At 41.7% G+C, this 23,746-nt stretch overlaps 1 protein-coding gene across 5 annotated transcripts in view; it reads right to left on the bottom strand.

The window, feature by feature from the left end:
- EPB41L4A (erythrocyte membrane protein band 4.1 like 4A) overlaps nucleotides 1-23,746 on the bottom strand; it is a 212,415-nt gene that overhangs the window by 48,317 nt on the left and 140,352 nt on the right. For all 5 annotated transcript variants that reach the window (XM_043547061.1, XM_037901537.2, XM_043547063.1 and 2 more), the window contains 2 exons: nucleotides 5,460-5,550; nucleotides 1,952-2,035 (listed from right to left, as the gene is read on the bottom strand). In XM_043547061.1, the coding sequence (XP_043402996.1) occupies nucleotides 1,952-2,035; nucleotides 5,460-5,550 (175 nt within the window). The remainder of the gene's footprint in view (nucleotides 1-1,951; nucleotides 2,036-5,459; nucleotides 5,551-23,746) is intronic.

The raw sequence follows: 23,746 nt of genomic DNA on the forward strand, positions 1-23,746 counted from the left end.
ATGCGCCACATTCCATGAGACTTGCTCCATTTCTGCACAGCACTCAGAGAGCACTAGAACAGAGAGGCCATCCAGGAAATCCTCATCCCATTGTGTTGCTGGCTGGTCAGAGGCTCACACCAAAATCAACATATCTGTGAGAACATCGCCAAGAGACTGGCAGAGGTGGGGATTCATCAAATGGGAATACAGCACAGGAAAAGTATCAAAAACTTGAAGAGTGCACACTGCAAGGCAAGAGACTCCAACAGCAAGTCTGGCATCTCACCAGGAATACCATCAACTTGCTTCTGAACTCATACGGCCTCTTCATCTGCGTGTCCTGGCACTGAAGGGTCAGCACAAGCTCCTCACACAGCTCCACATAGGTAGCCTTCCTCATGTGTAGGGAAGACCCAATGCTGGTCATCCCAGGTCTGCATGATGATGTAGTCCCACCATTCAGTGCTTGTGGTCTTTGATACATCAGTCATGACAGGGGGATTCACAGCAACTAAATCCTGAATCAGCTGTGCCTATTGCGCCATATCCGCATACAGTCTGCTGATCTCAGCAAGACACACTGTTGCCTTCTCAGGGTGACAAGCCACTGCCAAAATGCTCTCCACCACATTTCATGCCCTGCACTGGCCAGCTATTCCAGAAATAAGAGTTGCATTAATGCCAACAGCTGGAACAGGTCATGAACGGGTCCTGAGCTGGACCCATGCCTTGCTACTTGTTGGAATGGAGGCACAGCAATGTGGAGCATGCCAAGCTGGAAGTGCTTGAGTTTACTGACTTTGAGGGCTAAGACTACTTTCGCACAGGGGCCTAGGAAGGACAGACAAGTCTGATGTTCTGACTGGATCACAGCACAAGTTAATTAATTTACAATATGATAATTCCCCACAAATACTCTTTGTGTGAAAATATTTAAGGAAACGGTCATATATATGAGAGCATGTGTATACTCTGGCCACAATGTCAGGTAGAAGGCAAAACAAGTGCTTCCAAAACCCCAGTGAGTATATATTTCATTATGACAGAGTGGTTTATTGCTCTTACACTAAGTAGCTCCACAATCTTTTTGGATGAGATATGTTAAACTAAGGTTCTAAATTGGTGCATTGAAGATCACTTGGTATTTTTCACAAAAAAAATGATAATAACACCATGTATTCAGCCCAAAATCCAGTTTGGGTGTTACATTCTGCCTTCCTAAATACCCTCTGGTGTTTCAGTTACATTATTCTTCTTAACTCCCTGCCATAAATGGTTATTTTAGAGCATTACTGTGCTCAGTTCAAGAGTTGGTACTTCATTCCAGAGGTGACTGCATTTCAATGGTGGAAATTCTTTATTAGACACCATGAAAACCAGCCTATGCAGCCAAGTGCTTTGGGATGGAAGGAGCTATATAATTTCAAGATCATCATTTGGCTGCTAAAATATCAAATTTGCATCTTCCCAAAGGGGTCATTTTAACACGAAAGCAGCAACATCACAGTTGCATAACATTTCCTCTCTCAAAGGTCACAAAATCATTTTTAATGTCAATTTACCATGAATGTAATAATATACTAAATGTTTCAACTAGATTAAGCATAATGTTTATTTCTTCTGCAAAAGTGTAATTTGCTACCAGGATATTACTTTTGTACTCTGATTTACATTACTGAAAAATAAATACATGCACTTTACGCTTCTAGCAACAGAATACTTATCAATTGTTTCGTTCTTTCCCTGAAAGGGCACTGATCAGAACAAGCCATCATGGCATCCAGAATGTACAAATGGAACCCAGGGACTTATGCAGAAATGCCAGGTAACATGCTACACATACAGGTCTGGCTCCTGGAATGCATGATATATTGTCACTCGGACCTTGCTACTCATAAATATATTACATCAACCACTCTTGCACCATCAACGAAGCAAAATCTTTGCTATTACATGATGTTTACCTTACCTCTGGGGGCCATTTTCCTCCCATGGTGCACTTATTTTACTTCTTTGGGTTTCTGGACTATTTTCACTTTTTGCCTTTTTAAAGCTAAGGAAAAATACATATAAAAATAAAAACCACGACAATGATGATTTAAAAACACTTTATTTTGCCTATGACCTCATTAATGCTCATTCTAGAGACTGAGGGCTTGGGGTTTGTCTGAGGGTGTGTCTACACTTACCAGGGGATCAATGAACGGTGATCGATGCATCGGTGGTCAATTTAGCAGGTCTAGTGAAGACCCACTAAATCAACCACAGATCGCTCTCCCGTCAACTCCTGTACTCCACCTGAATGAAAAGTGCAAGGGGAGTCGACGGGAGAGCGTCTCCCATTGACATAGCGTAATGTGGACGCGGGGTAAGTAGATCTAAGTACGTCAACCTCAGCCAGCTCAGTTATTCACCTACTGAAGTTGCGGAACTTAGATTGATCTCCCCCCGTAGTGTAGACAAGACCTGAGAAAACCCAGTTCTCAGGCATAAAATCATTGGCCCTCCATCCTGAAGAACTCCTCACAGAAACATCAGCTATGGAAGTTGGAAAGAGCACCAGCAAATTAGCTCTGCAATATCATTTCTGACTAACTCTGGAAAAAAATGTTCCAAGGCAGCCAGGGATAGGACAGTGGACTCACAAGTAGTTAGTAGTGAGCATCTGACTGAACTCTTACACTACCTATGGAGGAGAAGCCGTCAATATGTTCTAAAACAGTGGCTCTCAAACTTTCCAGACTACTGTACCCCTTTCAGGAGTCTGATTTGTCTTGCATACCCCAAGTTTCACCTCACTTAAAAACTACTTGCTTACAAAATTAGACATAAAAATACAAAAGTGTCACAGCACACTACTACTGAAAAATTGCTTATTTTCTCATTTTTACTATATAATTATAAAATAAATCAATTGGAATATAAATATTGTACTTACATTTCAGTGTATAGTTTACAGAGCAGTATAAACAAGTCATTGTCTGTATGAAACTGTAGTTTGTACTGACTTTGCTAGTGCATTTTGCATAGCCTGTTGTAAAACTAGGCAAATATCTAGATGAGTTGATGTACCCCCGGAAGACCTCTGTGTACCTCTGGTTGAGAACCACTGTTCTAAAACACCTGAATCTTTGCAAGATCATCTGTAATATCTCTTCTTTCTTTCAGTTTCTTTTTCCATTGCTGGTTTGTACATTTTCTACTCCAGCCAAGGAAAAATGGCCAAGACTCCCTGGACAGGCTATCAGTGTCACTCCAAGAACTGGTTTCTGGTTGGAGAATGCTCTCTCTCTCTCTCTCTCTCTCTACATTGACTGATCATGCCTTCCCCCCAGCACCTACAGTTTTTGCAGCTGGGAATACTAACTCAGACTCCCAGTCCAGCGTACCACTGGATAATCACGCTAGCTGTCACTAAGCTCCTCATAACTGTCACAGCATCATATTGCAAATATAAATGCTACAGACACTTCCAAAGTACAAACCATCAACAGAGGCTTCTAGAGAGGTTTAGAGAGACACAAGCCAGCATTCTTCACTGTAAGGGTAAAGTTTCTCACCTCCCTGATAGACTCAGCTTTATTAAGAAAACTTGGATACTTAATTTGTTAATCTACTTTTAACCTCAGCCTTCTGTTACTCCAGGTCATTGAGTTAATCATTTAATTCTCATATAGTGTAAAAATTGAAAAGCTACCAACAAGGCAGCAGAAAAAGACAGAAATTAAATGAGGTCACTTCAGAAGGTGAATCATATTTTTCTTAATATTGCACCCATTTGGCTGTCAATTCAGATGTATGCAGAGAATCTATTCCCAACCCCAACTCACTGCAGTTGGTGCAAATGAACCCGATAAATAGGTTCTGTCCTGTATTGAGGGACCCTCCCCTGCCCATTTTTCCCCCCATAGCATTACAATTACACAATGAGGTGATCATTAGAATGGTGACACAATTTTAAATGTATGTCCAACACAGTTTTAAAAAAGAGAAAGAGGAATAATCCCAGGTGCTGAATTAACAGTATTAGAATTCTAAACCATTTCTCATTCAGAGCAGACATACATTTTACAGCTAGAGTGCTAGAGCATGGCAGCTCTTCAGATACTGGCATTATCTTCAGGAATGCAGTTGCAAAAGGGATTGAGCTCATTCAGTATCTCTGAAAAGGTTAGCATTGGAATTTCATGAGAGATTACTGTTTTTTTCTGGTTTATCTTGAATTTATATCATTTATGCACAGATGACCAGCTATCTATTTCAGCAGTGAATGAGATGCTAAGCTATGAAGACTCAGCTCAGAAGAGTTGATAAAAGATGCCTTGTAAGCATTTTTAGAGTGTACTACTAGAATGAAGTGGGATGGAGTACCAAATTGCAAATGCCTCACAGAGGAAGTATGCTGTCTGGTCCCCATGTTTAGTAGAGGTGGAAAATATTTCTCAAATGCTGACACAGATACAAAGAAAAATCAAGGCACTTTAGGAATTTTGTTATTTAACTCTCATACTAGAGAAACTTCTCTCTTAATATCTTCTCTAACAGTGGAACAAGTCTCTATACAGACAAGTGCCTACAATACATAAGATATGCAGCCTGCAAGGAATAGCAGATATACTCTGAAGTTGTTTTAACCAGTTCTTTTCATTTAAAATGATTAACACCGTTTAAAAACATACATCAATGGAAATCTGCGGCAGAATTTTTTAGACTTTCAATTTTGTCATGTTCAGGTTTTCTTTCCCTCTTAAGTATATCTATTAACTGGAGAAGTATATTTCAGTTTTGAAAATTAAAGAGAATGGACCATTATATTCAATGGAGTGTTGCTGATTTACATCAGCTCATGATCTGGCCCAAAAGATTCTTAAACTTTGGTCAATATTATGCCTGGCCTCACCAGTGTCTGCAGCACAGCAGAGTGGGTGGTGGCTTCAAGGACTGACAGCAGTGCCAGATTTCCCAAGGTGGGCAGCTTGGGTGGGATGGGGCCATGCCCACCTTTTCCCCTGCCTCACACCAGAAAGAAGAGCTGGCCCTGAACAGAGGCGGAGAGTAGGAACACATGCTGCGCCCTTTCAGAGGATTTCTCAGACTCCATTCTTCCTCTGCATACTTGGATACATTGATCCTGCCTTCTGAAGCTCCCACTGGGGCAGTGGACCTTCACCCCAACCCCAACCCAGGCAGTGACTTTCATGCCATAATCTGGTGGGTTTTTTGTTTAAATCAAGACTGGATGTCTTTCTAAACAATACACTCTAGTGCAGCCAGAAGATAAGACGTTGATACAGGAATTACAGGGTGAAATTCTATGGCATGTGTTAGGCAGAAGGTCAGACTAGGACACCATGAAGATCCTTCCTGGTCTTAAAAATCTACTAGTATTTAATATACTTCTTTTTCTATCCAACACTTTATGGGAGCTCTTCATCAGTAAGCCAAGATTAAACCTTTTTTGGTCTCACTACACTTACCTTTTTACTGGGGAAGGTGCAATAATTTTAGTGGTTCCTTCTTTTTCCCCATTTTCCATATTTGCAGTAACGTGATTTATGCTTTTGGATCCTGGGAAAAAAACAAAACCCCAAACCAACTTTTAATGCCTCTCCTACATATTTTGGCTACTTTGCAGAACTTTACACAATCCTATTGCATTTACTGTGGTATTGTGAAATACAAAAACATACAATTGCTAGAAGAATAGGAGTACTTGTGGCACCTTAGAGACTAACAAATTTATTAGAGCATAAGCTTTTGTGGGCTACAACCCACTTCATCGGATGCACAGAATGGAACATATAGTAAGGAGATATAAATATACATACAGAGAAGGTAGAAGTTGCTAGCTTATTGGTTCCCAGACTCTGGTCCATGAAGCATGTGTTAGCAATCCCTGAGGAGAAACTGGTCAAAAGATACTAGTTCCCTAACTTTATATCTAGCTGCACTGCATTAAAAGAAAGCTAAAAATATATTAAATACTTCCTTAATATTACCTTTCCACATAAGCAATTGCTGCAGTTCCCATAGGGATATTATGCAGCTGCAAACAGGAGATGGTCTGCCCAACTATGAATAGGAGGGGAGGTGTCTGGGAGGTGTCTTTATTAAGATAGGTTTCAGAGTAACAGCCGTGTTAGTCTGTATTCGTAAAAAGAAAAGGAGTACTTGTGGCACCTTAGAGACTAACCAGTTTATTTGAGCATGAGCTTTCGTGAGCTACAGCTCACTTCATCGGATGCATAGCATATCGTGGAAACTGCAGAAGACATAATATACACACAGAGACCATGAAACAAAACTTCCTCCCACCTCACTCCCCCGCTAAGATGTAGTCCATACTACAAAAGAGTTGGTAATCCCTGATGTAATAACTGTGTGAAAAGAGGCCACTGAAATAATAATACAGCACAATGGATGGATCTTTTTAAAGGAAAATTTCTCAAATTGATAACTTAACATTGTTTGATGCTTGGATGATTTACCTGTATAACATTCATTATTACAATAGAACTTTGCTAATTTACACTTCTGACCGGAGAACAGCTATAAATTAATGAACTTGTGAAATGACAAGTAAATAGGCAAACACAATAAACAATCAAAATAATGCTCATGAAACTTTGTCTTTTGTTCATTTATTTTGTCAGTTGTAGTTTAGTTTTAGTGGAGTGTGGATTAGCTAGATTTTTAGTGTATTAGTTATTTATTGGTGCTGACAATGCACTCAACATGTAAACTGACACAATCCCCGCCCCCAGGAATTTAGGACCCAATGTTGATCTGAGGGGGAGTAAGCCATTTAGGTGACTGGGCACTCTGAGCTGCACTCACAGAGTTTGTTTGCTATTTTTCTGTTTGAGGAACCACAGGCTGTAGGTTCCAAACCCTCCCCCTCCTCATACTTGTGGATCACAGGGGATCAGCCAGAGACTAGGAGCATATGTATAGAGGACACTTGGCAACAGTTTACTCGCAATAATCTGTCAGGTGCCTTCCCTGTTTTGGTTCCATCCACCCCAAATCTGTAGGGCTGGAATCTATGAAGAGGCTTCCACAAAATGGGAGGAAAATGCAGCACTCCCTCCTTCCATGCCCCCCCTTCCAGGATCCAAGGAAATAGGTTCATGGATTTATGCTTTGAGAAGCAGAGAGACTGTAAACTCAGATTTATTCACGCATAACACACTAGGCTAAAACAGTTAAGCTCAAAGTAGTATAAAAATGTTACACTGTATATAAATTTCCAAATTTCAAAATCATTAAAGGAAAAACTATTTAACCAAATATATCCTGAAGGTTTGTTACCACCATCAAGATTTGTTTATTTTGGTCACACTGCCTTTTTGGCTTCCACACTGTGCAATATAATATTCACGTTTCTGGTGCCTTATTTCTTCTGGGAACTACCAAGGAAAACAATATTTTTAATACTGAGTAAATATCTAACAGAGTTAAGTATACAGATGCCGGAGCTCAGTAAAATTATTCCAAGATTTTTTAAAAAATGGATAGCATTTAGATATTGTACTATTACAATGCAAGATATTTGCAGCTAGTTAAGAAATTGCTGGACCTCTGGTACACCCTGTAAAATGTATCGTTTTTAACCTGAGGCATGGTATTAGCATTGTACTAAAAATAATCTGGGTGAGACTTCTGTCTGTTCTCTGTACATGGGCTTTATAAAATAACATTCCCTTCAACTCATGCTCTCTCTTTCCACCTCAATGACAGTTTTAGCAGTAGTGCAAGGAGGGTGGCACTCTCCAGTATGCAGTACCGGCAAGAGATTTTTAGCGGATACGGGGTACCAGAGAGACTTTGGGCTAGCCCCCGCCCTAGGGGGGGAGAGGGGAAGACGGGGGCTGCACTCTGCTCCTTAAAGGAGAAAAACACAGGTAGGGAGGGCATTCATTCTTTATATGGCTTTGTATGGCTTTTATAACAGCACAACGCATATGCTAACAAACTTAAACAAAGGCTTTGTTTAAGTTTGTTAACATACGTATTGTGCTGTTAAATTGGTCAGGAGTCTTCAAGAGGGGAGGGGTGGGGTGGGGGGGATGGAAGGTGTTTAAACAGTGTTTTTGATTCTGTTACTCCCATTGGTCTGAATTATCCATGGCATTCATACTGCATCACATCAAGTCCAAATCATTAGATGAATGCCTCTGCTTGCACTGACCAGAGGAGGTTTGGATTCTGGTATCAGCCCAGTTCTGCAGCCTGATGGGAATCAGGTGTTGTCTACAGTGTACATAGAATTCTTCTTTGCAGCCAAACTAGCCTAACATGCCTTTTGCTAACTGGAACTGGAGCAGCAAAACAAAGAAAACAAATGCCTCATTTTCCAGCTTTGTGGGTGAGAGAACTATAAGTGAAGATTATAATGCCGGACACTGATGTCCTTAAACAAGCTGCCTCAGGAATCTGCCAAGAACTTTGCTGAAAATATGTTTCTCATCTTAGCAACGGAACTAAGATTTATCACACATCTGCCCACCTTTATTCAAATGACGCTCCTTCTGATCTGACAGCTCAGGCACTGTCAGTTTCATCTAGAACAATTTGCAAACTTGGAACCAAATCCTGTAAACCCTTAATCATTTGATCAATCCAATTGAAGACTATGGGACTAGTTGCATGTCTATGGACCACTTTTGTGGTAAGAGTTTCAGCTGTTCCTATAAAAGAAGTTGAATCTCCAATTGAAATGCAATATTTTGGTACAATACCATAAAGCAGTTTAGGATACAGTTCTACTTAAAATTTGTCTTCTAACAAGTCATACATATGCTGAAATGGCTCCTTACCCAACTCCCATATTCCATATAAACAGACTGAAATACTACATATTTTGGGGGAAAGTGAGTAGTTAAGCATGTTGATGTTTGTATATCCAAACACCCATTTCAGCATTGTACTGGAAAATACAGCTGAAGAAAGTTTAACAGCTCCAATTGTTTTTTGTGGTTAATCAGTGTGAACCTGAAAAAATTACATGCCTTCTAAGAGAAAAGAATCAGTCCACACTAACTGAAAAAAAAAATTCCTTCCAACTAGTGTTCAGAAGAGCACTATAAGCCACATACATAACCTCATGAGCAGAGGGCAGAGAGGTTTCCCTCCCACATTATGACCCGCAAAATAATAAAGAATAATAATAATAAAATCTCAAAGAGGCAGAGTTTCACAGATTTGCAAACCTAAAAACCTGTGTTATGCTTTAAACCACCTTAGCACATAACTTTTTAATGTTTATAAACCTGGTAACTGCAAAGGAACACTGAAGCCCATTAACCTGAATGTGTGCCAGCCAGTATGCCCTCACTGACTAAAGGTGCAGTCACACCTGAACAGCTAAAAATTAACCTTGCCCTTTTAGGCTAAACGGAGTCATGTTTCTAGCTCCATCTCTGTTGTTCCATAATAGATAACAAAACTCTAGTGGGGCATGGTGTTGGCACATAGGGTCTCAGGTACATGGTGTGATTTTTCAGAATCTCTTTTGGGAATAGTCATGTAGGTGAAATAGCTGGTATTTATGATTATGCTATTTCTATGTATGTATATTCATCTTGGTATCTGAAGTTATCTTAGCTATGTTTACTACATGTTTGCTCCTGTGGTAACGCCCACAAGGTATTTAGCCAGCACATGAAGGAACAAGTCAAGTTGAATGGCCCATTAAGAAACACTTAGCTCATAATGGACCCTGGAAAACGCCTGTCTACACTTATAATGGACTTTTTGGTGAATGTTCTAACTAGAATATGGGTGGGGGTGATGGACATGTAACTCGCTCGTGTGACTTCAAACACCATCGTTCACAGTAAGAACAGATTTCCCTTTACTTGGCACTTGGCAGAAGCTAAAAGGCCCTGGTCTGGAAACATATAATTTTTTGCCTCTTTCCTGCTCCGGCCTCTGGACTATGAACATATACTAATGGGAGCATTCTAACCAAGGGACTGAGGACTTTAAGGTAATTTGGAGCCTTCCTATTTCCTTGATCCTTTGCAGATGGACTTATGAATTGGATATGGTACAGAGACTGTCCTAGCCTCATTGATTGCTGATTTCTCCCTTGCAATGGACAAAGATTAGATGTCTGCTGACTTTCTCACATGAATCAGCAGCCTTTGATACCTGTGGTATAAGCATCATAGCCCTTGTTTGCGTGGTTTTATTCTTTCCTCTCCAAATGTCAAAGCTTGTTCCCATTGAACTCAATAGTAAAACTCCTTTTGATCTCAATTGGAACAGGGTTTGGCCCCAAGAGATCAGAGAATGTGATTCTGATCAATTGCTTATCTGTCATGCATGTTCTGCCAGGCTGATTTTGATTGCCCCTCCTGTATGTCATGCTGAGGAAAATAACAAAACAATTTGGGCTGTAGTTCTATCAAGATGTACACGGCACACACAGTTCTATGCCTCTTTTCCATCAAACCCAGATGGCGCAGCATCTTTGCTTTCCTAGTGCCTGGCGGAGAGCAATACTTAGATAAAGGCAAGCTGGCAGAAGCTTAGTTTGGACATAAGGGAAGCACTGATAGTGTGTTAAGGGAAAGAGGAATGATTGTCCTTCCTATCCTTCTTTCATCTAAGAAGTTTTCAATTTGGGGTGCTGCGGGATCCTCAATGACACCTGGAAGCACAGGTGGCACCAGGGGCCCAAAGCATCATTTTAACAAATGCAGTTGTAAAATTTTAGACAGAGGGGGGTGTCAGAGGGGATGTGGAAAGTGTGGGGGCCCCAGAATGGGGGCAGGGTCACATGGAGGGTCACGTGGGGAGGTCAGGTGCCCTCCCTTGTGCTCCTTCCATGAGTGCAGTACCGGCAAGAAATGATTTCTACTTGCACCACTGAATTTTAGTCACCTCCTACAAAGCTTATCTTCAAAATTGTTCTCAACTCCTGAGGCAGAGTACACACACCACTTTGTAAATCAGTTCCGGGTAGGGCTCTTGTATTGTACTTCGAAGACAATTGTACTTCAAGATTTCAATTTAAAATTCTTCACACTGCTAGAGATTGATTGACATCTATAAAACTACTCATAAGGAAACACTAGGTTTTGTGTTTGGAAGGAACAGCTTTTATAGCATCCTGGTGTGAAATAATAGCTCTTTTCAGGGTTATAATAACTAGAAGTAATGTTTAAAATTTAGTGAGGGCTCATTTGTGCCTTGTAAGCACACCCCACAGTAAGGTTCAATGCAGAGAAAAGCCACCACAGAGGTAGCAGTGAAAGGAATTCTGCCTCCCAGAGCTCCTGGATGCGCAAAGGCTAAGCACCCAACCCTTTCTGGGTTACAGTTTACTATTTTCCATGTGACTTTGCTGCCAGGTGATTATGGGAGATGGAGCCAAGGCCCTTTTTCCTCCCCTGGTCCTCTGTCTCCCTGACGGAAGTAAGGAGAGAGCAGTCCTTGCATTTCTCTGAGGGCAAAGACTGTGATTCTGCCTGCCCTTTACTGTGGTCACACAAGCATAAGGATTAAGCAGACTCAGGCCCTAAATAGTGAAATATGGAACAGGTACAATTTACATTTGAAGCCATTTGTAAAAACAAAATGTAAGACAGTATTTAGGGATTCTAAGTATGCTCCATTTTATAAGTAATTAAAGAGAGAACGAAGAGTATAATCTATTTGAAGAGGTCCACATTCATCCATGCAGCTTAGTTTCTATTTTCTAGTACAGGTTAATAGGGATGATGCTACAACATCACTTGGATTGTGAAAGAATGGGGGAAGGGAATGGGAGAATAAAGGAGTTAGAAAAACCAAAGATTCTTCCTGACTTAGTCTGAATACGAAAACCACAACCTTATTAAAAGAATAAATAATACTACGAACATTTCCTCTTTGGAAGGTGCAGCAAGAGATCAAAATGTTTAAGGTCAAAATAAAAAAGGTGACACATAGTAAGAATGGTGAAAGGCATTGGTGAAAGGGAGCAGGTTGGAGCATTAAGTTATAGGGAGTTAGTGGTGTTTGGCTTGATTAGTTTTGTGGGTAGATGTATTAGCCTGCCCATGACATTAGAAGTATGTGAGATAAAAAGGTCACCATTCAAAGCTAGCACACTGTATTAATGCTTTTTCTGAGTCCAGGGAAATAACTGCAGTAGCTCAGATTCTACTGTGTGGTAAATGGAGATTATTTACCTGTAATTGGAAGTACTTCAAAGATGCGTGGTCCCTATCGATATTCTACATGTGGGCATGCATGTGTATCATGCACCTGAGACCGGAAAATCTTGCAAGTAGCGTCTGTCTTAGTTTAGGCCTCCACCCTGGATCTCCTTGTGGTCAGCATCTAGGGTGTAGGGGAGGGGAGGACCGACTACCTCTCCAATTCTTTTTCTACCATTAATCCAGTCATGACTTGAAGCAGAAGGGAAGGAGGAAGGGTAGTGGAAAGCAGATAGGGACCACACATCTTGAAGAACTTCCAGTTACAGATAAGTAGCCTTCATTTCTTCTTTGAGTGCTGGTCCCTATGTGTATTCCACACCTGGGTGACTGGCAAGCAGTACTCAAATAGGAGAGGGGTGCGAGGATGCAGATTGTATAGATGTCTGTAAAACTGCAATTCCAAAGGCTGCTTCAGCAGAAGGGGCTTGGACAAAAGTGCAATGCATCTTAAAAGTTGCATGGAACTCCAGGTTGCCCTCTTACATATGTCCAACATAGGCACGTCTCGAAGAAATGCTACTCAGGTTGCCTGTGTTCTAGTGAAATGGGCCTCATCCTGTCCAGGGGAGTGAAATGCATCAACTGATAGTAAAGGAGGCTACAGCCAGAAATCCACTTATGGAGTCTCTGAGCAGATATCACTTGTCTCCGTGCTCACTCCACTATCGCAACAAATAATCTAGGTGATTTTGTAAATGGTTTCATTCTTTGCAGGTCGAACGCCAATGCTCGTCTGACATTGGAAGAGTGAAGTATCCTTTTCTCGCTTGAGGCATGAGGTTTCAGGAAGAACACCATTAAGTGAAGCAATTGGTTTATGTGGGAATTTGTAAATTACCTTTGGGATGAATTTCAGGTGGAGGCAAAGGGATACGTTCTCTTTATGAAATGTAGCATATAGAGTTTAGCCAGGAGGGCCCCCAGCTCGCCCACCCTTCTGACCGACCTAATGTCAACCGGGAAGGTGACCTTCATAGACAGGTGGGACATAAAGCACATGGCTCAAAAGGTGGTCCAGTAAGTGTTGAAAGTAGGAGATTGAGGTCCCACTGTGGTGCTGGCTTCACTACTTCCTAGTCAGACCCTTCAGAAATCTAGTTGTTACTGAGCGAGTAAAAATTAAATAGCCACCTACTGGAAGATGGAATGCACTGACTGTGCTAGATGGACCCACAATAAGATAACAGAAAGACCCAATGTCTTGAGAGTGAGGAGATAGTCTAAAACAGCAGGAATACCTGCAAGCCCTGATGATAACTGGTTCTGGTGCACTCAAGTAGAGAAATGGCTCCACCTGGCTAGATAACATTTTCTGGTAGAATCTTTCCTGCTGTAATTAAAAATAGTTAGAACAGCATCCCAACAGGAATCTTCTAGGTCTGATGCCCATCCAAATACCAAGCCATGAGGTGAAGAGTGTCTGGGCTAGGAAGTCTAATCCTGCCATTCTCCTGAGTTAGAAGGTCTGGGAAGGACTGAATGCTCATGGGTTGACAGATTGACATTTGTAGGCGGTCTGCAATTTGAACTGTCTGGGCCAATAGGGTGAGATGAGAATGACTTGTGCTTTGTTGTGACAAATCTTCCATAGAACCTGGGGTATTAGTGGTATGGGAGGGAAGGAATACCTGAAGCAGCCTGTCCAGGACAGTGGGAGGGCATTGCCCCTTGAGTCCTGACCTGTGCTTCTCTGGAACAATATGTTGAACTTCTTGTTCATAGAATCATAGAAAGGTACAGCCGGATAGGACCTCAAGAGGTCAGCTAATCCAGCTCCTTGCACTGAGGTAGGACCAAGTACATCTGAGAACTGATTGTCTAACTTATTCTTAAAAACCTCCAGTGATAGAAATTCCACACTCTTCCTTGGTAACCTATTCCAGTGCTACTCAACTGTCCTTATACTTAGAAAGTTTTTCCTAATATCTAACCTAAATCTCCCTTGCTGCACATTAAGCCCAGTACTACTTGTCCTACCTTCAGTGAACATGGAGAACAATTGACCACCATCCTCCTTATAACAGACCTTAACATATTTGAACACTGTTATCAGATCCTCCCTCAGTCTTCTTTTCTCAAGGCTAAACATGCTCAGATTTTTGTAACCTTTCCTCATAGGTCAGGTTTTCTAAACCTTTTATCATTTTTGTTGCTCTCCTGTGGACTCTCCCCAGTTTATTCACATCTTTCCTGAAGTGTGGCACCCAGAAATAGACACTATATTTCAGGTCGCAAGAGGGCATTCCCCACCGAAGGAAGATATTTATCAGCACTGAATTGTGTAACTCCCACTTGTGATCAGTGGTGAAATGCCTACTCATGCTGTCCGCCAGCAAGTTCTGAGCGCCTGGGAGGTACATCATAGAAATTGTGATGTGGTTTTGGATACACTGGTTCCATAGGTTGACCACTGTAGGGAGCCAGGGTGGCTTCCCTCCGAACCAGAGGGTAAAGAGCCACCCTCTCAACCTGAGTGGGCGGAGCCAGACCAAGCTTACGCCAATCCCCGGAAGGGGAGGGGTGGGACAGGAAGTACAAAGGGCAAGGCCCTTTGCCCAGTGGGGAGAGCACCAGGGAGGGAGACAGACACAGGCTGCTCCCTCGCAATCCTGCTGCCGACCCAGGGGAGGCCCTCGGCCAGGAGGAACCTGACCAGAAGGAAGGCCTGTGGCGACCAGGACTGCCGGCTGCTGACTACCCGCAGGACCTGGAGGGGCCCGGCTGTAACCCGGGCCAACGTGAGTCCGACACAGAGGGGGAGCTGGAGCTGCCAGCAGCGGAATACCCGGACGAGCTGGAGGGACCGGAGAGACCCGCTTGAGAGACCGGGTAGGAAGTAGCCTGGGGCAGAACTGCACCGTGGGGTGGGTGTGTTTGGTCAGCGGGCGCAGATGGCCCCCCGCTGACCGAGCGGCAGGACCTTCGCCTCCCGCCACTGTCAGGGCCCTGGGCTGGAACGCAGTGGAGTTCCTGCCCGAGGGGCGCGCTGCAGGCCCGTGCCGGCGCCCCCCTGCCCGAGGGGCGCGCTGCAGGCCCGTGCCGGCGCCCCCCTGCCCGAGGGGCGCGCTGCAGGCCCGTGCCGGCGCTCCCCTGGCCTGAGGGGCGCGCTGCAGATTCCAGCCACCACACCTTTCCCGCTAATTCCCCAGCGCCTGAAAGGTGTGACTAAGGCCCGCTAGTGGGACCACAGCTCTCCATCGCCCCCTAGGGGCTCAGAGAGCTGATTGAAACCTGTCACATCACCTTTACGCACAATGGAAAGGATTTTCCCCCTCCTTGTTTATTTGTAAGAAGACAGCTGTCATGTCATCTAACATTATCTAGGCATATCAGGATCGTATGAGTGGGAGGAATCCGTTGCAGGCCTGTCTGACTGCACTTAGTTCCAAGAGATTGATATGCATCCTGGCTTCCCAAGGTATCCACACACCTTGTGCCATCTGATTGTCCATGAGGGATGTGATCATGATTATCACCATGTTGGATTCATCTACCAGGTAAGTGAAGTCCTGACATTGATGGGGATTGTCACTATACTGTTCATGCTGTGTCTGTCTGGTGTATACACTGAAGGGAGCCAGACTTGTTGAATATGGAGATGCAGCCTGGTGAACAATGTTGTAAGGGCCAGACCGTGGACAGCCTGTGTGCATCGGTCAGTTACCAAGTTATGGTCAGGAGACGAATAGTTGGGTCAGGGTCAGGCACTAAGTTGCAGGTGGGAGGCAAGTAGCAGAGTTGGGGCTATTCATGGTCAGGAACCAGGGGACAGACTGCAGGCAAGTAATAGAGTTGGGAATGAACCACGGTCAGAAGCTGGAGTTAAGGATTCACAGTGAGGCAAGCTCAGGAGCGGAAGCAAGTAGTTTGTCTGCATCATTGTTCAGACAGCTCCCCATGATGTCTTCCTGGTATCTATAGCCCAATCAGTGGGCTACAGGGGACTGCCACTCAGGCAGGGTGGTACTTCCTGAAGTGTTTAGCCCAGAACACCCATGGTCCCAGATTCTAGTCCTGCAGGTTCTTACAGGCATTACCTAAATCAGGAGGCCATGGGGCCCAGCAAACAAAGACAGACACAGACTGTCATTCAGGGTTTGAAAGTGACTCGGTTTATCAGACTGCTCCGGGTATGGAATTTGTCTACAGGGAGGTAGGCCCTTGCTGAGATCAAGTCCAGGTTTGCCCTATAAAGTCTATGAGCTGCATGGGAGTCAAAGTAGACTTTTACTTGTTTATGCAGATTCCCAAGGATGCCAGCAGGAGGATAAAGGACATGGTTGCTGACTGAACTTCCAGATAGGATCTGACTGTTAGAAGCCAGGTGTCCACATACAGGAAGATGGTGTAGCTGTTTCATCTCATCTAATCTGTGTTGCCACCACTGAGAGGACCTTGGCGAAAATCCTTGATATTGTTGCCAGACCGAACAGGAGCGCACCCTGAACTGGTAGTGTTCCTGTCCTATCAGAAACCTGAGAAACCTTCTGTGGGATGGGTGAACGTCTACATGAAAATAAGCATCTTTCACGACAAGAGCTGCAAAGCACGTCTTTTTCCAAGGAGGGAATTACTGATGCCAATATAACTATGCAGAATTTTAATTTGTGAATAAAATATTCAGCTGAGATAGGTCAACAATGGGCATCCATCCACCCTTTTTCTTGGGTACTATCAACTAACTGGAGTAGAACCTGTTTTCTTGATGCTGAGGTGGCACTTGCTCTATAGCGCCTCGTTCGAGGAGTGTCCAGCTCCTATTGGAGGAGCTTCTTATGAGTGGTGCCTAAAGAGGGGCCAGGAAGGAGGTTTTGGAGGAGGAAAAAACTTGGTGTAACCAAAATGGATGATACCCACTTGTCTGTTGTTATAGCTCTCCAGTTGCAGGCAAAGTATTCTAGGCACCACCAAAGGAAACTTTGGAAACGGGTGGGGATGGCATTATTGTTATGTCACAACTCTCGAATGTCCTGTCAAAAGTAACCATTGACTGGTGGATGAAGTCGGGTGGCTGTTGAGGTGGATGGGGCTGCATACTTTGCCCTTTGCACCCTTTGATGCTTCTGTGGCAGTTCATATGATCACTGGTGGTAGAAATTGTGATGTGGTTCTGGATACAAAATGGACTCTTGAAAAATTGTTCTAACACTAATCCTACGGCTATGATTTATCTGCCATTATTGGTGCTTTGATACTAAGGTAACAGGTATCTTGGAAATACCTTCGATATACAGAATCCTTTCATATATGAATAGCTGCAGTTTTTCCTACCTTTTGTCCAATAAAATCTGAACTTTTTTTTGCATTACCTGAACTTTCTGACAGGGTTGGTGTACATGGTTTTATTTGCTTTTACAATAATCCTTATTATGTCAACTTCTGCTGTGGAATATAAATAGATTATTCAATTTTAAGAACCCTAAATTTAAATAACTTTAGGAGTCTTGTGGAATCATTAACTCATGTCTGTTTTTTATCAAACTCAGTCCCTTGACATTATCCGAATATAGTGTTTGTATTTAAACCCACTAATGAGGAGAGAGCATAGTGATACCAAAAGAAAAAAAACACTTTCTTGGAAGTTCATGCACTGTGCTGTATGTTATTAACCAGAAATATTGAAACTTGATGGATTTTTATATGTGTATGTTTTAGAAATACCCAAGGTAATTAGAACATAGTCTAGACAACTGGTTGACAAGTTTAATTTTTAAATTGGAACTACCTGTTAAATTAAAATATTAAATATTGTCCTAAACCAGTAGTCTCCTGAGTTTATTTTTTCTCTCAACTATATATATATATATATACATACACACACACACACACACACACACAAAGTAAAAATAGCCAAATCAACATTTTATCAAAATTTGTAATAAAACAAAAAAAGTGAAGTTAGAAAAGAATTTCACATCTTTTTGAATGTCATTTTACAAAAGGTAAAAATGTTACAGTTTCGATAGAAGTGTCAATTATAAAATGACCACATTTTCAAAATCGAGAACTAGGACCTTTCTGTAGCAACATTTCTTAGGGTCACAAACGAATCATACAAAACACTTTTTAATGACTTCTGGTGCTCCTACTTACTCAACATTATCCTCCTCAGAGTGGAGGATATCCAGTAACTAACTTTTATAAATACAACTCTGAGTAAATTTTGTTAACATTCACTTTGAGCAAAAGAACAGCTTTAATAGTTTTCATCCTCATTAAACTTTTCTCTTTACTCCAAACGTCGTTCATCACATTGAACACTCAGTCTTGAACAAACATTTTGTAGTTATTAAAAAAAACATTTTGACTGATGAATTTCAGTCATCACAAAAGAAGTTCCCAGGAAACTGGGACATCATATAAAAAAAAAGAGGACTGCAACTATAAGCAGAGAATTTCCATGGCACAAAAAAAGAGTCTGGTAAAAATAGCTCTACCATTGCAAGATGGAGATATTTGGAATGATTCTGAGTCCCACATCAGTATTACACCAGTATAATTCCACTGGAGTTTCTCTTCATTTTCACAGGGGTAGGTGAAAAGATAATGAGGCCTTTTCTGCACAGTACTTATCTGAATTGGGGAAGTGTCTGAAATATGGATCTGGGTACAGTGTCTACTCAGAGATCATGATGAAAATGTGATTTCCTAAATCACCTATCATCTCAGAATCTCATTCTACATACTACTGAGTACATCCTATGGTGAGAGAACTCAAATTAAACAAAGTGACTCTGGCATCTATACCCACTGTTGTCAAATCTCATGATTTCATCATAAGCGTCATGTTATTTGGTATTTTTCTTAAACCCCCAGCTTCTGGAGACATGTTCTTCCATGAGAACCTCAGTATTCCTTTAAAAAAATAGTTCTCCCCATACCTGCAGAGCAGGGCCAGCTCCAGCGTTTTTGCCGCCCCAAGCGGTAAAAAAAAACCAACCTTGGCACCGAACACGGAGGCGGAGTGATAGTGCGAAACGCGCTCTGACGGAGCGGCCGCCAAATTCCCACCGCCGCCAAGGGTGGATTGCCTCCCCAGAGCCCGACCTCCTGCCGCCCCTTTCCATTTGCTGCCCCAGGCACCTGCTTGGTTCGCTGGTGCCTGGAGCCGGCCGTGCTGCAAAGAAAAGCTTGAAAATCTGACCTGAGTGTACCCTACAGGCTCAAAAATCAGAAGGCTAAAATAAAAAATTCAACACCTATTATATATGTAAAAATTTCTTATTTTTAAGACAATGTCATGATTTATTGGGGCCTGACTAATGATTTTGAATGTTTGGGGTTGACAATATTGCATACAACAAATGAGATGTGCCCTGTGGTATCCCATGATAATATATAGTCTTCTCAGGTGAAGGACTGTGCCTGAATATGTGTTTGCACAGTGCCTAGTAGATCAGGGCCCTGATCCTGAAAAGACAAGGTATGGTACAGCAACATAAATATTAATGGCCTGATCTTCCAGACCGCAGCTAACCTAGGCTGCTCCTAAATCAGAATGGTAGCATTTTACACCCACTATTTTGCACAGGTGTAAACATCCATGCAAGGCACTAGTGAATCAGGTCCTAAAGCAATAATAATAATGTATTGTAAACTATGCATTTTCATTATTGAGTAAACCAGAATCTTTGGGTAGCAGTAGATGGGGGTCATATAAACATTGTCCCAGGGAGAATACCCCTAAGGAACTCTTATAATGGAACACTTAACAAAAAGGATAAATAACCTTTTCATCAGGCAATCTAGTCTCCAGCATTTTGAAAGCTGCATTCTGATGCCATTCTGATCACAATAGAATGCTACAGAACAATGAGGGATCCTGAACACTGCTCCACTGGTGGTGTTTATGATTTATAAACAGAGCAAAATTTTACTGTAACCCTTTCCCAACTAAATTAAACCAGAAAGTGGCTAAGAGCACAGCACAATCAGCTATTCATACCGCACACTTGAACCTATGAAGGAAACTCTCCAAACCTAACACCAAATTAGAAAATTAACCTTGCTTGTTTGGTGCTAACAGTCTGGAGTGCCAATTAATTTTGTGAGTGTTTAGCTAGGAGAAAACCAGATTTGCAGATTTTAAGGGTAAAGAAAAGAAATTTGTTTTTTCTCTCTTTTTAAAATTAAAGTACAGTGATTAATGTTTACGTTCCGCTCTTTGGAATTTTACTGCAGTGTTATGGCTCCAAATTCCAAAGTAGAAAAAAATCTAATAGACAATCTATTTAGTAAATGAACAAACACTGGTTAGTAAACATTAACTACTGTGGTCAAACATGGCCCATTTATTTTTCTAAAAACCCATGACTTAAAGTTTTATAGAAAAAAATATTATAAAGAAAATCAACACTAAGGCCTTGATTCTGACCTCATTTATACTGGTGAAAAATCACAGTAACTCCAGTGGAGACAATGAGGATACACTGGGATGAAACCAATGTAATGGGACATCTAAATAAGGTTTTATACTTAGCTCATAGTTCATAGATTACAAGTATCTAGCATATGTTTAGAGCACCCAAATCTCCTAATATGCCTAGGCTACTAGCATTTTATGTGTTGCAGTAAAACAGATAATTAAAAAGCCTCCTTTAAAGTCATTCATTTTAATGGAACAGATACACATCAAATACATAGAGATTAAAGCTTCCTTCTCTGATTTTTCTCTAATACCTGAATGGCTGATATAGGTAACGTTTTAAGAAAGGGATAAGAGGGATGCTTTTGTACAGCTTTAATCTGGTTCCTGGGAAGATAATCTGCCAAGCCAAAACCAAACTGTCTATCCCATCAAGAGAACCAGATCATTTTTAATTAATATTTTTAGGAATAAACCTAAAGTTTCCCTCTCTTCACTATGTACACCCCCTCCTCCAGATCTCCATTTTAAGCCCCAAATATATTTAACAAGCACACACAAAAATTAAATGTTTCCATCATTATCCTCTCAGTATCTGCTCCCACTCTTACTATGGGGTTCAGTCACTGGCTGCCATGCTAATAAGTTTAGACCCAGGTAATAATGGGCCAATGTGACAATGAAGTACTATGAGCCACTCAGGGTTAGCAATCCCATGTAACACTATCAGTACAGTGGTGAGAACAATGGGAAATGGACAATATGTGGTAAATTCAATGTTTTTATATAATCAGTCATGACAATCAGCACAGGGCCACTAAAGCAGTAGTTCTCAAACTTTTGTACTGGTGACCCCTTTCACACAGCAACCCTGAGTGCGACCCCCCCTTATAAATTAAAACAATGTTTTTATATATTTAACACCATTATAAATGCTGGATGCAAAGCAGGGTTTGGGGTTGAGGCTGATAGCTCGCGACCCCCCACGTAATAACCTCGCAACCCCGTGAGGGGTCCTGACCCCCAGTTTGAGAACCCCTGCACTAAAGGAACTGGGGGTGGCGGGTGGCAGAAAAGTTTATTTTTTATGAGATAAGGGAGGGAGTACGGATTTAAGGGCTAGATTGTGTGATTTATACACAGTCCCACATTGGAGGGAATGTGGAGCAGTTCCCTCCCAAGGGGAACTCCAGGATAGATTGTGGCTCAGGAAACACAGTCCCATCCAGAACTCCCAGGTGTATGGGGGAGTGTGCATAGTGCACCATCCCTAGCCATGGCTCTCCATCCTCACCACAGGAGCTCTGACTGTGCCTATCCATTGTACAGGGGGACACAAGCATAAGGCAAAAAATAAAGCATAAGTTAAACCATCCCCAACAGGCTGCTAACATAAATGGTGCTTGGCACAAAACATTTTAAGAAATATATAATTCGTATTAGGAGACAGGCAAAATCAAGTCAAATAAATCAGTGTAAAATGCTAAGCAATGCATGTTTAATTCTGTTACACCATGCCAGAAAATATAATACTATGAATGGTTAGTTATCATGACAACTGGTACAATTCTAACTATCCTAAAAAAATGTATTTATTTTAATAAGCTATGTCATATTACTCTCCCAGATACCTTCAGCAGGGAAAGCTTTAAATAACTCATAACACTACTTCATCCTACCAAACTCATCTCCTAAATCAAAATTATTCTGTAGGATTTAAAGTCTGCTATTAGCTCATATTTTTATCAAATGATGCATAATATGAATCAAGTGAGGCAGAATTGATTTACTGGGTTAATTGGACTCAACATGATTACATTCAAGAAAGAGTCTATGTGAAAAGTGTAGGTTTTATACCAATGAGATGTAGCAGAGCCTGTCACATGAGGTATCCAATTATACTCCAGCATGGAGAGAGAAACATTAACCCACCCTTAACCTCTGAAAATCTTTTTAAACAGAGAAAGCGGGCTAACCTTGTTTATCAACGTACATGCCCATATGCAAAATGAAAAATGAGGTTTCAAACAGATGCTCATTTATATGCAAGGATGTTACAAGTGTCAGGACAGCCTGTCAGAGGAACATGCATGTCTTTCTTTTATAATGCTTCTTGCTCTCCATGGAGAACGTTCTGGCTCTCTCCCCTTTCCCCTTAACCAAGAGGTTAAGTGACATATGCAACACGTATTCATTTTCGTCGATAGTCATTTAGAAGTAAGGCACACCCATCAACAGAAAGTGGCTGTACTTCTGGGACTCATTTGGTGATAAATGGTTTACTGAGTACACAAGTTAAATTAAAAATAAAATACTCTACACATGACATATGCATATATATGTGGACATGGGGAAAAAGGTTTTTTTTATTTAAATTTGTGAGCTACAAAATTTTGTAACTCAACAAAACACAGAAATGCACTGCTTGTGGAATTTTGCACATCACTACAGGCAAACAAATATATATAATAGGTCTCAGTTTTCTCACAACCATAGAAAAATGACAGCAACTATCAATGAGCACAGAACATCTGCCACTGAAACAATAAAGAGTAGTAAAGAATACAAGACACTCAAGTGCCCATACTGAACAGATACTGGAGATTTATGTTACAGCTGACAGGATCACTCACTGAGTAGCCATGCACTTTTCTGCAAAATCAGAGGAGAGAGATGAGGCAGGAAATGAGATCCATTTCAAACTATCAACAGAAATACTGAATAGTGCAGCTGAATGGATGTCTATGCCAAATGTTGTATGCAGTGTTATGTAGCCATGTTGGTCCCAGAATATTAGAGAGACAAGATGGGTGAGGTAATATATTTTACTGGACAAGGTGGATGAGGTAATATTTTTTATTGGTCCACCTTGTTTTTCCAAATCCATCAGAGTCCTACTGTTGTTTTCAAAAAGCAAAAATCAGGCTATGTCTATACCATGAGCTAGAGATGCGACTGTCCCGCTCACGTACACATACTCACGCTAGCTCTCATCAAGCTAGCACGAGTATAAATAGCCGTGTACCCATGGTAGCACTCATAGCAGCAGCAGAGACACGTCTGAGCCGTGCCAACTACATACCCACTGGTTTGCGGCGGGTTTGTACTTGGCACATGTCTCTGCTGCCACAACCAGTGCTACCATGGCTACACTGCTATTTACAGTCATGCTAGCTTGATGAGAGCT

The sequence above is a fragment of the Chelonia mydas genome, chromosome 5 (assembly GCF_015237465.2).
Source record: "Chelonia mydas isolate rCheMyd1 chromosome 5, rCheMyd1.pri.v2, whole genome shotgun sequence".
Classification (NCBI taxonomy): domain Eukaryota; kingdom Metazoa; phylum Chordata; order Testudines; family Cheloniidae; genus Chelonia; species Chelonia mydas.